The sequence below is a fragment of the Uloborus diversus genome, chromosome 5 (genome assembly GCF_026930045.1).
Source record: "Uloborus diversus isolate 005 chromosome 5, Udiv.v.3.1, whole genome shotgun sequence".
Lineage (NCBI taxonomy): Eukaryota > Metazoa > Arthropoda > Arachnida > Araneae > Uloboridae > Uloborus > Uloborus diversus.
In genome coordinates, this window is record NC_072735.1 from 134,066,777 (window position 1) to 134,083,487 (window position 16,711).

A 16,711-nucleotide genomic window follows, 5' to 3' on the forward strand; every position below is an offset into this window, starting at 1 on the left:
TAAAAAAAAAAACTCCTTGAAATAATAGAATGAATTCACATTTTAAAGAAAACAAATAGCAGCAATTTTTCATTAAAAAAAATAAATTAATAAGCAGAAAAGAAATTTATAATTCATTTTTAGCAATTCTTAATTGAATAATCAATAATGAGTTAAGATGTATATTTTCAACAAATTTAAACAGAACAATGTTTGCAAAACTGTAATTAATATACACATTTAATTTAAACGACAGCTTACCAAATAAGTAAATGAGAATAAGTGTTGCTTACAACAAACAGCAACTGCATTATTGACTTTCTTTTTAAAAAATGTATCCCATTTTAGGAAATTTTAAAAATTATTATCTTTTGTTCAAAAAAAAAAGAAAGAAATAAAACCAATAACACAGATTTCACGATTTTCACTTTTTGCGTTTACCGTAAGTTGGCATGAAATTTTGTTGGAAGAAGAGAAGCAGCATTTTAGAGGTTAGGATGTTACCTAAGAAAAAATTAAACACTAACTGCTTATTTAGATGTCGATGTGAAAATTTAACTGTTTTATGATGATTGAGATATGTTAGATCCATCATTTAAAAATTTTCTACAACAGAGGACAAAAGGTACACCTAATGCAATTTATATCAAAAAATGAAAACCATGCTCGAATATATGTAAATTAAAAATACATTGATTTCACAAAACTATGGTTGGGGCAACTTCCCCCTACTGACACCCTTAAATGACAGGCCTGTTGACATATTTTTAAAAAGCAATTAGTAACTCTATAAAAGGCCGGCATTTCAACACACAAAAGTTGAACTTAACCTTTTGCACATTCATGGTGACAAGAACACAAAATAAAGTTCAAACTGTTTTGTTTCAAATGTTATGTTGGCAGGCTATGCTCTTTCTGAAAATGCAGATTAATAGAAAAAAAGTGCAGGAGAAAAATTGAGTAAAATTTTACATAGTATTTTTTTTGTAATACTAAAATTAAATCAGCTGTTTAAAATATAAGAATTAAATAAGAGAGTAAGATTTATACTAACTACCATAACATCATTAAAAAGCCAATGAATCTTGATCAATTGTAATACAATATTTTTCTCATTAACCTGAAAGAAGTGCTTTTTCTGTTAAGTAAAGAAATAAATTATTCATAAACATGTCCAATGATTTCTTGGAAATTTTTTTTTGAAACACAAAGTAAAATTTGAATGGGACAGAGCTCAATGTATCATAGAAAGAAAGACTCACTCCCGCCATGATGGCACTGGTTCAGAGAAAAAAATAAACCATCTCTGGTTTTGATGCTGCTGGATTTATGTAAGGCATTCTTTTCAAAGTAGGAGAGGAAATCCCGAAGATTTTATTGCACGTTGTGAAGCAGAAAGCTTCAGCAAAATGAGGAGCTTTCGTTTGAATTTAGTTCACAATTTTACAAACATGTAAAATGTAAAAAATATAACAATCTGTGTCGATTTGAGAATTTTTTTTCAAAAATCATTAAAAAAGACAATAAAATAACTTTATGAAAAATGTTTGGAGCGTACAAAAAATTTTAAATACTTGCATCAGATTCATCATACATTAAAATTTATTTCATGCAGTATCTAACAAATTATGACATACATACAAATTGAGTTAGGATTAAAACATCTGGTAATTTTTGTTTAAATCATTTTATAATTCTTCATCTGAATATCAAAAGAGCCCATTCAATCACTGAGAGGCTTTTTAAATTATTCCTGAAAATTTTATTGCTTGAAAAGTTCTAAAACCATAAAATCCTTTTACCACAACATCAAAAGCAAGTACAACTCGAAATTCGTCTTAACTATCTTTACTCACACCATGTGATAATCCCACCAAATTGGAAATACTATGAATAGCTATGAATGACATTTTCATCACAGTTGATAAGTTCCTCCAAATTTAGATTTCAAAAAAAATGTCAATGTTCACTGAACTAGTTTCTTGAACAGAATTTCAATTTAATATCAAAATTCAGGAAAATCAACATTTTATAAGAATAGTCCAAATCATCTATTTGGTGTCAAAATAAATAAAACGGATTTATTATAGAAAAATGGAAATGTTTAAGTACACGTATCAAATGTAGGAAGAAATAATATAAACAGTATTGAAGAAAGAAAAATTGGAATCATCAGAAAAACCTCTGAATGCAGGTGACAATTGCAAGTTCCAATATAGTTCATAAAAAATTTCACACAAGTCATCTTACCGGGTGTCCACTGACCTAGTAATTTAAAACTCCATCATATCCTGTATGACATTTTAAAAGTTTCCAGTATCACAAAAACTAATTATTTTTCCGTTGTAATTTCATTGTAAAATGAAAAAAAAAACATTGCACATCATTTACGAGTGCAATTTATGGATCAAATATATTGCTTTTCATCGCACATACTTTCAGTTCAACCATTATATTAATTCCATATCAGGAATTTTATGTTCTGCATCTTTTTTGTCGGAAATGACACAGGCTTTATAACATTTCAGTTCATTTATTTTAGCCCCCCCCCCCCTTCACCACTGTTAATTATTAAGTTCAATAAAACAGCGAATATAGATGTTTCAAGCATGACAGGAAACACTGTTATATAATACTAAGAGCAAGTGTTTCTTTCCTTCAAGAAAGGTATTTTAAAACCTGCTAGAGGGACCCTTTCCCTACTTGGTAGACCACATGAAAAAAGGGCACACAAGTGAAAACCGGGAGCCTTCTAATGAACAAACATTGCTCAAATTAATTAAAACTGTTTTAAAATAAATATCCCTAGTTTAAAAATTCATTTATAACTTAAGTTCATTACCATTCTGAAAACAGAAAGAATGCATAAATGCTTAAGTTCATTTTCCTCACAAGGTATATCAATGAAAACAATTTACTCCTTATAAGTAGACTACTGATTTCAAAAGCAGACTTTCATCCAAAGATGGGGAAAATTGCCTCATTAACTCAGAATTAAAATGCTAAAACAAAGTGGGGATTTACTAAGGCTGTAAGTCTTTTGCACAGAACACATGAACTTTACCTTCATCAACTTCCCGTTTTTAATCCTTTTTGACACAACTTACATCAGACTTAGTCAAAATTGAGTTAGAAATAAAATGGCAACTATACGTTGAAAGCAATTGAAAGCAACAGTTCTGTCAGATATAGTCTGTCATTCCACTTCACTCATAATCTTTTAGTTTTTTAACCTTACAAAGTGGAAAATTCTATTACATTGTAATGTTTAAGCGAATGACAATTGTTATTTATCTACAGCCTCTTACGAAAGCAGTCGTATACCGTGTGACCACCAATGAGGAAGAAAGGCAAATGTCCGGTTTGTAGGCGGAAATGGAAGCATCAACTAGATAATAGTGACCTTAGTTTTCCATTACAGATGTGTGTGTTTGCCTCTTAATTATTAAAAAGCAGGTTCGAAGAAAGCAGGTTCGTTTCTCCCTGGCAATAATTTTTTTAATGCAACCTATATTTCATCTATATTCTCACAACAAAATTAATTGATGAAATACTGCATTTTGTTGCTTCCATAAAAACTATTTTTGTTTCCCCTCATTTTCAACTTAGTGAATACAATAAATAAGGTTCTATTGATATTATAAAATGCATGCATCAAAATCCCATCACTATTTTTCCTTCTCCCCTGCTCAATTCATTCAATGGAATTGTTCAAACTTGACTGCTTGCCAATTTCCACGTCAAATATGGCCAGGCTAAATGAAAAAGAAGATCAACAAACTGAGCGATCAGTCTTTAAACACCAATTTGTGAATTATGTGAAAGACTTGTGGGAAAACTAAGTAGGGGTGTCAGATGTTTTAGTAACAACAACACAAAAAATCTCAGAACAATATAAAGTGAACCGTAAGGCAGTAGAAAGAGTCTCAATTATTTTACTGCAGTCCTTTAACAAAAAAATAGTCATCATAATGTCTGAACAATTTATGCATTTCAGAAAAATTTTGCTTCCGACTGGTTTGAGAACCTGATAGGAACGAGATTAAAACCTCGCAAAGATATAACTTGAAGTTATTTATAGATTATTACAGCTCATTTAATATTATGAAGATAAAGAGAGTGAGCTAAATTTTAAAGAAACAACAAACTATGCAACTTTATGCTTACTATATAATACAATGTGGTTTAAACAAAACCAAAACAAAAAAAAAGGGAAAAAAGTATTCACATCTGATAAGTTAAAAACTTATTTAAACCGTTAAAGAGAAATTTAGATATAAATTGTTTTAAACATATAAAGGATTTATGCATAAATATAAATGGCCTTTCACGAATAAATACAGAATAACTTGACCTCTACAGACTATAAACGAAAATAGTAGATTTCAAGAATGAATTTAGGTTTTTATAATAATCTTAATTTTGTTTATGATGAAAATGATTCTTCAAATTAGAAAGTAAAGACATCAACAAAGAAAAGTTCCCATTGTTGAGCAACTAAAAGGTTTCTAAATTCCTTTCACCATTCAAAAAAAAAAGTGCGACTTTTAGCATCAAAGATTGAAAAAACTCTTATTCATTGCAAAATGTATGAATATACAGCCAAAAACAAGGTTTCGAATATTCACTAACCCATAATGGCTACATGAAAAATACTTTTAAAAACAAACTCTTATTTTGAGAACTAAAAATGTATGGAAAAATAAGAATCAGCATGTACAGCAATAGTTTTCGGATTAAAACTTAAAACTAAAATTTAAAAAGAAAAGTTTTTAGCTTTAATAATTTCAAGATTAGAGTAGAATATGTTTTGCAAACAAAAATAATGAACAAAAGCTTAATGTGGCTAAGTGCTGAAATAATACTTCCAATTGAAAGCAGTGTACTAAAAGCTGACAAATGAAATAAACGTGTAGCTGCCCAAGCCATGAATATACACTGTGTATCTCTCACGATTATTTTTCACCCCCTTTCTAGTAGAAAGTGCACAAGAGGAGAAAGATGTTCATATGGGAAAAAAAACACAAGCATCAAAACAAAACTAAAACTGGGAAAACATAAAAACACATGCAGGTATTACATTTACATCTATTACAAGGTAGTTAGAGACATGCCTTTACAGGAAGACTAATTAACAATTAAATACATATATTTCGCACACAACATGATTTGGTTAGAAATATGAAATGGATAATTAACAAAATAACATAAAACATATTAATGTGTAAAACAAAAAAGGAAATAGAGAAAAGAGTAAACAAATTTCAAGTGAAAACTAGAAGGGGGCAAGTGTTATGTGAAAACTTACTCATCAGTAACTTTTGACCCTCGATATAAGGCAGATACACGTGGGTGGCATGGGCAGGTTTCCCATACAGTGAGGTGTCTTCTATATCATCACCTGTTCCAAGGGATCAAACCATCAGCTACAGATCTTACAATCCCACCCACTCAGTTATCAAACCAGATTCCCAAACTCTTTGGTGAAAGGCCCCTTCATAGTTAAGGGGGGTTTTCTCTTTTTTTAAAAAAAAATTTTAAATCCTAAGAGCCAGAAAAGCTGTTTAATCGTTATTATATGTAAGCTGGTTACTGAAAATGTAAAAGTTTTTTAACTCAATGAAAAATTCACTTAAAAGTACTCTAACAAAAATAGAAAGTTGCTGAAATGGGGAGGGGGAATGCAAATGCTGGAAGATAAAATTACAAAGAAAATCTGCTTTAAAGTAAAATCCTCAGAAAATGAATTAACTTAAAGAAAAATATCTATAAATGCTATTTGATGCTTAAAAAAAATAAAAAACAGATTATGTTACTTTAAATAATAGTCAATAAAAGTTATTTATAAAAAAAATTGTTTTAATTTCAGGAAAAAAAACTTCTTTTTTTTTCTTTTCCCAATGCTTAACAGTCCAACAGTTTCTTGTAAAAAAAACAATTCATTATGTTTTTGAGCTAATTCAACTTATCAAGGCAATGGGGCCATCAATACATTTGCAATAAAGTTTCAAGGACTTGAGTTTTAAAAAAAATCAAAGCACTTAAATTTTGGAGACATTAAAATCCAGCATGATTTTTTTACATTCATTGGTGAAGAAAGAAAGGAGTTACAAAACTTCTCTGGCAATTTTAAGAAAAATGTTTTGGAAGCCTTGCCTGTTTTTCATTTACCTAAAATCACTAAATGTTAGTAAAAGGGGAAAAAATATTATATGGCATTAATATATATTAAGTTAATAATAGACTGCCACAGAAATTAAATTCATTAGACAGCAAAAATGTGCTAGAATGCCTAAAACATTAGCTCATATTAATCCAGCAATCAAATTAATGCTGCATTTCAATATTGTGATATAAAGAATTAGCTTAGGTATTCAAAATGCAAAAAGGCAAATAAAATCTGGTGTTCGAAGTTATGACAAAACAAGAAAAAAAAAATGAAATAAAGATGTTTCACTTTCACTGTTACATTTAAACTGCTCATTTAATTATCAGAACTGTATCAAACGTAACAATATCAACCACTATAAAGCTCAATCTTGCATTCTTTCTATTTTGCAACATTAATATGCAACATGAAGTCTGAAATCAAGAAAGTCTCTTATGTTGTAAACTAATTTTAAAATCTGCACAAACCCTTCTTTTTATTTCCAAAAAGTAAACGAACTGTGGTTGCCCTGCTAGAATAACCAGGCTATTACTAAGATTAATGCAGAGAATTTTTAATTCTTAGGATATTTCACTACAAAAACGAAAATTTAAAAATTAAATAATAATAATAATAATAAATAAATAAATAAGTAAAATAACTCCGCAACTTATAGCTGAGAAGTAAAAACTTCAAAGTGCCATCCAATCTGGTGACATAAATCTAGCACATGTCATTACTCTGTGGAAATTTTATCATCTTAGCTTAGAGGGAAAACGTGAGAACTTCTATTATCAACTTGCGTAATTAATAAGATTTTTTCTACTGGATCATTGGCTATAAAAGTTGAGTGTATTTATCTTAATCTATCTTTTTTGAAAAAATTCCGCAAAAAAATAACAAACAAAATAAAAATTAAAACAAGGAGAAAAAAGAAAATAAATAACAAATAAAGAAAAGTCTGAAATTAGGCAAAACATATGACCTTTCCTTTCAACTTCAACATAAAATGTAAAGTTAAAAAGTAAGATCATTATTATTATTTTTATTTTTTACAAAAATGAGATATGCGATAGCCTGTCACTATGGTTTGATTTGAACTATTGTAACCAATGAAATGGAGGATGTGAAATAACTAAATGACAAAGGCTTGTGATGCCTCAGCCATAAGCAATTAAAGTCAGTGGAAAAGTAGGTCTAATCTGATAGCATTTTTTTTTAATTTACAATCTAAAAATGTTAAAAAAATTTTACTTTTAAAAAATTAGAGGAAAAGTTTTTGAACATTTTTTGGTCCAAGCAATCAAAAATAAAAAAAACTTTCCATTGTAAGACAAGAAACTTTCTTGAAAAAAAAATGAAGTAGATAAAACATTGAAAACAAAAGCATACCTCTAAAAATAAAAACATTAAAATTGTATATCTAAAAAATTTAAATTAATTATTTCATGTAAAGTTTTTTTCACTTCTACTACCAAATAGTTATTTATTAATTTTGAACTTGTGTCTTAAAATGAATTTTAACCTCATAATCAATTGAAGGGGCTTACCTTAGTTTGACAACCCTGAACTATGCTTGTTAGGGATGGTTTGATAAGAATGCCAATCTAGTTCAAAAAACTGCATGAAAGCAAATACAAAAATACACATGTCAATACACCATGCCAGATACCCTAATGAATTTTAAGTGTCCAAAAGCCATAACCTAGAGAAAATGCCAGACAACCCAAAACCCTCCCATGGAAGGACAGATACAATAAGAGCTATTCGGAAATTTCTAAAGAACCACTATGACATCAGGAAAAGTGAAATAACTACAGAACAAATTCCTAGGCAAGGTATCGCTAAACAGAATCTACTAGCAAAAGCAACATATAATGCTTTTAATAACATATCATGTTTAATATGCATAAAACAGCTTGCACATGCATGTGATTATTTCCAATAAAATTTAAAATTGCAACAAAATTTAATAAGCTCTTTAAACATGATGTTCTGAACAAATTAAACACATTTATGCGTAAACTATTTAGACATAAACAGCTATTGAAAACAAAAGACAGCTATTAATACGAAGGACTGTTATTTGATCTTTTAAAAAGTTTTTGAAGTTATGTATATAAAGTAAGACAAAACAACGTTAGAAGAAGCACAAATTAAAAGCATTTGCTTCTTCTAACGTTGTTTTGTCTTACTTTACTGTTCAGCACAAAGGTATTTATTTATATTAATGTATATATTCTTGAATCCATTACATTTTCATTTGAAATATTTGAAATTATTTACTTTTAAACCTTTGGCTAAGGTTTAAATCTGTAAATTAAGATAATTACATACATATTTACAAATCACATTAATGATAATTAAAATTTCCAGAGATTTTATTGTGCACATTAAAAACATTTCTCAATGTAGAAAAGAATACTTTGAATTTTAACAAACTTTAAAATGTCCAAAATAAAAAGGCATAAATCTGCTTTAAGTAATTAACTTTAGTCCTAGAATAAATTTTATTTAAAAATATGTTCACACGACAATCTCGTAGATCACCAACCAATTTCAAGTTATTCTGATTTCAGATCCCACCATTTAGTAATTGTTCAATAGTTTCAAACAGGTATAAATCAAAAGGTGAATTCTCTAGATAATCAAATCAAACAATCATTTTATAAATTGAGTAAACAATTCATTATATACTGCATCATAAAGAGATGCCCACTACAAATAAATCTGGAATATGAATGTAGTTCCCAGCATTTTCTATAAAACTCGAATGAAATTAATTGGTTGATAAATAAAGTGAAAAACACAATACACTTTGGAACGCAATGCACTGACTTTGACAGAGCATGTGAATGATACTATTTTAAAGAGGAGGAGTGGATATTAGAGAGGGAGCTTCTGAAATGGTGAAAGTAACAACTGTGCAGTTATTGCTTGCGTTTATGATGTGTAAAATTCCATTTTTCATTCTTCTATGTATTTCCGCTTTAATACAGTGCATAACTATGTGAGCCTGTGAAACAAGCTGTGTCTCTGGGGAATGAATCTTGTACAATTTCTTTCAAGAAGGGTTAATAATTAAAAATGGAGAAAAATAATCTTATCTATGTCGGGACAAATTTGTATTGATAGAGTTTTGCTTTTGCAAAGCATAAAAAAAAAACACTTTAAATTATATCCAACTGAGAAAATATATTAGAAAAGTCAAGCTTGGCTCAGAAAAAAGAAATATTGTCATTTTGCAGAAATTTTCATCCTTATCATTCAAAAGTATGAAAAAGACTTTGTTAAAGTATATTGATTTATGATGGCTCTTTCATGCAAATAGCGCATAAGAAACAAATGAAAATGATCACAATTTCCAAAAAAAAATATGGAAATAATTTATTATTAGATAAAAGCAACTATTGCATGATGATGCCTTTATCAGAGTCACAGCAAATAAAAATGACTTAGTGATGTGACATATTACGTAGAGTGAGGATCAACTAGTTGATGAAAAAAGTACCTTTTAAACTTAAACTGCAAACATTTAATGCACTTCTTATATAATTTTCAACAGCAAAAACCAAAAAATTAGTGCAACAATAATATATTTTAAACACAACTTCAATTCTTGGAAAATGCTTAGACACATTAAGCATTTATGTAATAAATTATTAAACCAATAGCTTACTCTAACTTCACTTTTGAGAAAATTTTAAACATTAATTTAAACTTAAAATTTAATAAATGTTTTCTCAGAATATCAATACGTTGGGAAAAACATTTATTAAAATTTACTAAATAAATTCAAAGAAAAATATGAAGAACTAAACCAATGAAGTGTGCAGAGATGCCCCTCATTCCATTATGCATCCCTATGGAACCAACAGAGAATTCCCCCCCTCCCAGCACAAGAGAGAATGAGACTTCCAAAGTAAATCCCCCAAAAACTTCAATGGTGCAGCCTGCCCCATAACCTCCCTTAACAAACATCCCTGAGCCTGAATTACGTAGTTTATTCTTCGGGAAGTTATTTTATATCAGATATTTCTGTCAAAAGAACAGCTAAAATGCAGAAATGCTTAAAAAGCACATTCAAAATTAAAACAATGCATTACAAAGTTTACCAACAAAAAATTCCTTCAACACTGCAGCATCACTTATTAGCAGGACAATACAGTTTTTTGTCTTTAAAATCGAAGCAGCTTCATTCATATTTTAAAAAGTTGTGATAATGTACGGACAATTTCAAGTTCTTTCTTAATACGAAAGGAGCAAACACTTTCGAGAGTTAATAAAGTGCAAAAACTTTTGATTTCAAGGCAAGTGAGAAGGGCAGCTGGTCCATTCGGACAGTAGTTTGTATTTTTGACATGTATTACTTGTTTATGAATGGAACAGAGCCATTTCTAGGATATTTGAGCATTTAATCTGTTTTCTGCTCATTTGAACAGTTAAGAAATAAGCTCATGTTGAACTCAAATTGCACTAATTATAAGGACATTAATCATTTAGTTTTGATGTTAAAAGCTAAACCGCTAAACGAAAAACAAAAACTTTCGGAATAAACTAAAGATCTAAACCAGGCAAATCTCCTTTAAAATGTTAAAGCAAAATTAGTAAACATTTAAAAATAAAAAAATTTTGTTTCTCTATTCAAACATATTCTTATCATAATGTTCATAATTAACACGCTGTAAGCAGAATATAAATGATTTCTGTTGGTGATATGACTGTTTCCTGCATGTCCAAAAGCAATCTCTAAGAGCAACCAACCTCTATTAACAACCACTTTTTTCAAGAAAGGAGAATGGTTGCTCCAGAGAAGTTACACTGAATATATAATTTCATTTCATTTCAAATACTGTTTAATTAGATTACCAATGGTTCTCGAAATGAAACAAAAGTTCGAAAAATAGTTTGACTCCATTAAAATATTAAAAGTTATAATATACATTTAGTATACATGCTAAATTTAAAACAAGATTATGCTAGAAAATTGAGAAGTTCTAGAATAAAATATTTTTAACTAACAGTTCAAATCGTTTGTTAAGAATACTTCACTTATCCACAATAAATCTGAAAATTTTAAACAATTATTTTCTTCAAATGCAGTGCATCAAATCAGTTTAACAATGCTTAATAACAGAATAATATTTTTGACACATTTATTGATTGCAAAGCGAGTAAATAGGCAAAATAAAGATCAAAGAGATAAGCAAAGAAAAAGCAAAATAGTACGCCATGCAAACCATAAAATGAAGTGCAGAAAGGCAAGAAGAAGCAAAAACCCAGATATCTTGACAGCATTAGCTATTTTGCAAAAGATTTTTGATTCAAAACAATACACATGGTGTAAATAAATCTCACGAAATTCATCAAAAATTCCTTTGAAATTTTTAAAGTAAATTTTGAATTTTAAGCTACAGGTAAATAATAGAAGTCTGATGACATCTTTTGTATGGATAATAATCTTCTAATAATTGTGAGCTTATCTTACCTCCTTCGTCTTCAGAATCGCTCATAAATGTTTCTTGCATAGTTTCAGGTGCAACTACTTTATATTTCTCCTCTGTAACCGTAGTCGTAGTTGTAGTGACTATTGTTTCTGTGACTATTTTCAAAGTTTCAACAACAGAGATATAACCAAGTCTTTGTGCTATGGAGAGGGCAGTTTGTCCTTGCTAAGAAGACAAATGACAATTAGTGAAGAGAACAAATAACTATTTAAGACAAGACTTTTTTTCCAAAACGCTTTTAAGAAATACTTTAAATTAAAAGGAAGAAAGCATTTCATTTTAATTAGCTGCCTGATACTTATTTATTATATAAATGTTAATGAACTGTAATTTCCAGCATATTATCCCTGGCGGTATACAATCTGCAAGTCCTAAAATTGTCGTGAAGAAAAAAAATTGTATAATCTGTGGTGGGATAACGTGGATAATATGATAGCAAAAACGAAGTTAATTTTGATTTATCATGCAATTTTATCAACTAAATTAAAAACTTGAAATAAATTTCAAGCCATAATGAAATTTAATCTGAAAAATAAAATTTTTTTTTTTTAAACTGATTTGAGTACGCTAATTACTTTATGACAAAAAATAAAGGCAAAGGTGCTAAATTAGTAATCAGTACAAATGGTTAGTGCAAATGGAAACCGCTACTTCGTTAATTATGCTGTTTTTAATTTACCAAACCTAAATTACATAAAAGGAAAATTCAGGCTACGTAAAATGAACCAGGCTTACAGGCAAAGAAGTAGTCTCTATTAGTGAATCTTGCTATTTAAAAAAATGGAGGTTCTTGGCTCTTTGACCTTAAGAGAAAAGAAAGGACAGATAATCCATGGCAGCCTATACACCTCATTAGACATTATTTTAACAGACAATCCGTGGATAATGAGCTAGAAATTCAGATATTAGATAAAACCAGCAGATACATATGTTATGAAAAGATCACTAATTAATTAAAAAGAGTTTAATACATAGCACTTACATTTGTTGTAGTATTTGGGGAAGCTTTGTGCTCTAATAGGAGATTAATAATAAGTGTATGTCCTTGTTGTGCTGCTTGATGCAAAGGTGTATAACCATGCTGTAATATGAATTACATAATGTAAACATGTCAAACATAAACACATATATCACATATGTTTCTACAATGCTCTTAATTTACAAAATTTAAAATTTTCTGCAAAAACATTACTAAATTATCTATTTACTAAATACTCCTTGAAAAACTTGGATGGGGATAAATCATATTTTAAGTTTCAAGTTTAACTTCGAACGCATCTTAACTACTTTAAGGTAAAACAATATTAAAAAAATACTGGGCTGTATTTAAAATATATTTAAACTAACAAAGTTGACAAATTTATAAAATCTGCAACGAATATGAAAATTAGATCCGAACAGGAAAACAAGAAATAATACTAGAGACAACAAACTGATAATACTCAAACATTAAAACACATCTATCACTCACACAACTAAAGGTAAAATCATTTATACACACAAGAATTGTAACAGCATTCATACAATTAAAATGGCCGAATTTAATCATGAAATGCATTGGCTCAAAAATTCTAAATGGAAACCAATTTACATGACCTAGTGGTTAGGGCAGTCATGGGTAAAGTATGCCCTGCAGGCTAAATGTGGCTCTCTGAACTAGCCAATATGGACCGTGACATGGTTTTGAATAACTCCTATACAAAAGACAAAATGTATTTTCTACATAGCTGGAATAGAATAACAGTTTCCTAAGTTAAGGAAGACAAACTTAGGAGCGATGAGAAAAACCTGAAATGTCTTAATGAAGAATTTGAACGAAGATTTCAAGACTTTAAAGTTATCAAACAGGATCTGGACATTTTTAACAACCAGTGAGGATTGTGAATCAGTCAAACCAGAGCTGCAGCTCAAACTGATGGAGTTGCAAAATAACAGTGAATTGAAACAACTATTACTCAATATTTATAGTCCCACTAGTTATCTCTAGGGTATGCACTAGGTCTACAAGTAATGGGAAGCCAATAAGTACAGCATCATTTGGACATTACACATTAATGAGCAGATTATTAGTGAACTTGGTAAGAAAGTTTAAAAAGTCAATTCTCTCACAAATAAAATAGCATCCAATAAATAATATATTATCATAGGAATATAAATCTCATAAAGGTAAAAATTTTCAAATCAATAAAATATAAGGAGCGCATTGTAAACCCTTTAAGCATCAATGAGTCACCATATTGATTGAATGGGAAAAATAGATTTTTTTGATGAAAAAATAGTAAAAATAATAACAAAATACAATGCACAAACCAAAAGTTTAAAAATACTCACAGATGTAGTGGCATTGACATCTGCTTTGTGCTGTAGCAAAAATCGAATCATATTAATTTGTCCAAAATGACATGCTACGTGTAGCGGGGTATATCCAGCTTTAGTTGGGGGATCAACCTTTGCTCCATTCTTTACTAAAATTGCTCCAACATTTACTTTGTCTTCTTGTGCACATAAATGAAGTGGGGTTAATCCATTCTACAAAAGAATATTCATTCCATAAAAATTCCCTACAAATATGAATTGAAAAATAATAAAAATATACTAAAATATTTCCATATCAAATTCAATGAAAAAAAAGCTTTTACCTCAAAAATAAGACCATATTTTAAAAAAGAAAAAATCATGCATCTGAATATTAATTCTTTGAAAGATTAAAAGTATCAAATCCAAAATTTAGACAGAAAAAGAAGGTAATTACTTTTGCAGGTGAATTAACGTCTGCATGGTGTTCAATTAGTAATGTAGTCATATCTGTATGGCCTTCTTGAGCTGCAAGGTGCAATGGAGTAAATCCAGCCTACAAATAAATAGAACTTTTATCCAATTTTCCACACATTAAGAACTAATGAGAAACAGACAGTGTAGGTAAAATTTTAAAGTTCATCAAGTTTGATAAGAGATAAATATTTTTAAAAAAATTTATTAAAGTCAAAAAAAGACAAGGCATGTTAAATGTATAGCTAAGTCCCAATTTCCAAAAGTATTTTAAGAGTTTCTAGTAAAATATGAGCCCCAATAAGGAAGCAGAATTTTTTTAGTAACTTCTTCTATTTAAACTTTTCTCCATATTTCTCAAAATGTTCCTTTCTTTTCACAATTTTAATGATGCTTAATATATCAAAACCAGTTGTTACTATAGTTTTTATATTTAAAAAAAAATTAAACTTCTATGAAAGAACTGAATCTGTGCTCTTTTTGAGGGGTTTTTTGCCTCCTTTGAGAGTATGTCATTCTTCATTTCACCAGAATTTTCTGTAGTTTCAAAAAATAATGTAGGGAGTATAAAGAATTTTTTAAAGTCTAAATTTAAGAGTTTATATGGAATTTCTGCACCTTTTGAAGACCTATCCAAAACAGATTTAAAAAAATTAGCTAAGAAAACTTTACAAACTGATTTTTACTTGGTAGATAAACAATCATTGTTAATTTGAATAAAGAATCACAATTGATGCAAAAGTTTGAAATCAAAGTTAGGAAAATTAAGATTTTATAATGAGCAGCAAAGAAAGCTTAGGATGTTGAGGAGGGGGTTGAGTCTTTAAGTCGTTGACTGCCAAAAACTCAAAAATTTTATGAAACTTTAAAAGAAATACTGGCATTTAACAAGATTTTATGGAGCTTACACACCAGAAATACGTCTAACTTACATTTATTAAAAATTCATGAGAACTATTGCAAAACATTTGTCAATAGAACTTTTGAAGAAGAACTCAAACTTTCAAAACAATTACAAGTAATAACAGTTGGAAAGTATGTCGGTTAAATTTAAAAAAAAAAATAATTTCTTCCTTCTTTTTTCTTGCTGTAAAATTGAGATATTATAATATATCAGGGTGGCGACAGGAGCTGTGAAAAAAAGTTCCCTGACTTTTCCCTAATTTCCCTTGAATTACGTTACCAATGATAATGGTTTTCTTTCTTTGCTCTACTTGAAATCCATTGTATGTTTGTATAAAATGCAGTATTTTAAATGTTTTAAGTTGTGTAAAGGTGTTGAACTAAAGATATATTTTAAAAAGATGCTACTTTTTTAATAAAATGGTTTTAAAAAACATATCAAGTCAATCTTTTTAAGGGAAAAAATCTACAAAACAGTATATTAAATTTTTCTACATGGAAAGAGTATAGAATATTAAAAAAAAAAAAAAAAAAGAAAATACTTGACTTCCAGAAACCACTTAGCATAATAATTTTAAGAAACTATTAAATCACTCTTAAAAACATATGTGTATTTATGATAGAACTAAAAAGTAATTGAAATTATTTTGAACTAAATTTTCAAACAGTATAATAATTGTTGCAAGAATAACAAGTAATAGTGAAAGAATAGAAGTAATGTAGTTATTCTTATATAATTAATTGACATATTTATGCAAAACAGATGAAACCGTTTGACATCCATTTATAGGGAGCTTTTCTCTAATCAAGAACATAGGTTTTAATGAATGAATACATCATTTTAACAATAAAAAATAAAGATATTTACTTAAGTACACAAGTTAACTCTATTTCAAATGATTTCAGTATGTAACGAAAAAAATTTAGACTGCTTTTGTAACAAACAACTTTGAAATGCAAAAAAAAAAAGCAATTAGTTAGTTCCAAAATATATAAAAGAATACAACTTGGTTATAAAATAAAAGAATCACACTTCAGTCTGAAGAAAAGAAAACCTTTATAATCTGCGGTGACAACAAATAGTATAATGGCAAAAAAAACAGTTTTTTAATTTAAAGTTCAATTTTAGCAATTAAATTAAAAATGCGAAGAAGTAATAACTTTTAAGCTTTTATAGTATTAATTCAAAAAACAAAGATTTCTTCTAGAAATCGCGATTACAGTACGCTAATCACTTTGAGACAATGGAATAAAGGCAAAGGAGCTAAGGCATTAATGAAGGCTACCTCTTTGCCTGTATAGTTGTTTATTTTACGTCGCATTGAAAGCATGAAAGGAAATTTCAAGCTAGGTAAAGTAAACAACCTAACAGACACAGAAGCAATCTTAGGAAGTTCATCCTGTG

The 16,711-nt window shown here is 28.8% G+C and overlaps 1 protein-coding gene across 10 annotated transcripts in view; it reads right to left on the reverse strand.

Moving 5' to 3' along the window:
* The window catches only part of LOC129222607 (ankyrin-3-like), a 243,048-nt gene that overhangs the window by 96,658 nt on the left and 129,679 nt on the right, over positions 1–16,711 (reverse strand). For 7 of the 10 annotated variants that reach the window (XM_054857130.1, XM_054857129.1, XM_054857128.1 and 4 more), the window contains exons 15-19: positions 14,387–14,485; positions 13,966–14,163; positions 12,617–12,715; positions 11,616–11,799; positions 5,288–5,380 (exon numbers count right to left, since the gene is read on the reverse strand). In XM_054857130.1, coding sequence (XP_054713105.1) covers positions 5,288–5,380; positions 11,616–11,799; positions 12,617–12,715; positions 13,966–14,163; positions 14,387–14,485 — 673 coding nt within the window. The remainder of the gene's footprint in view (positions 1–5,287; positions 5,381–11,615; positions 11,800–12,616; positions 12,716–13,965; positions 14,164–14,386; positions 14,486–16,711) is intronic. The other 3 variants (XM_054857131.1, XM_054857127.1, XM_054857126.1) reach the window with 1 other exon arrangement.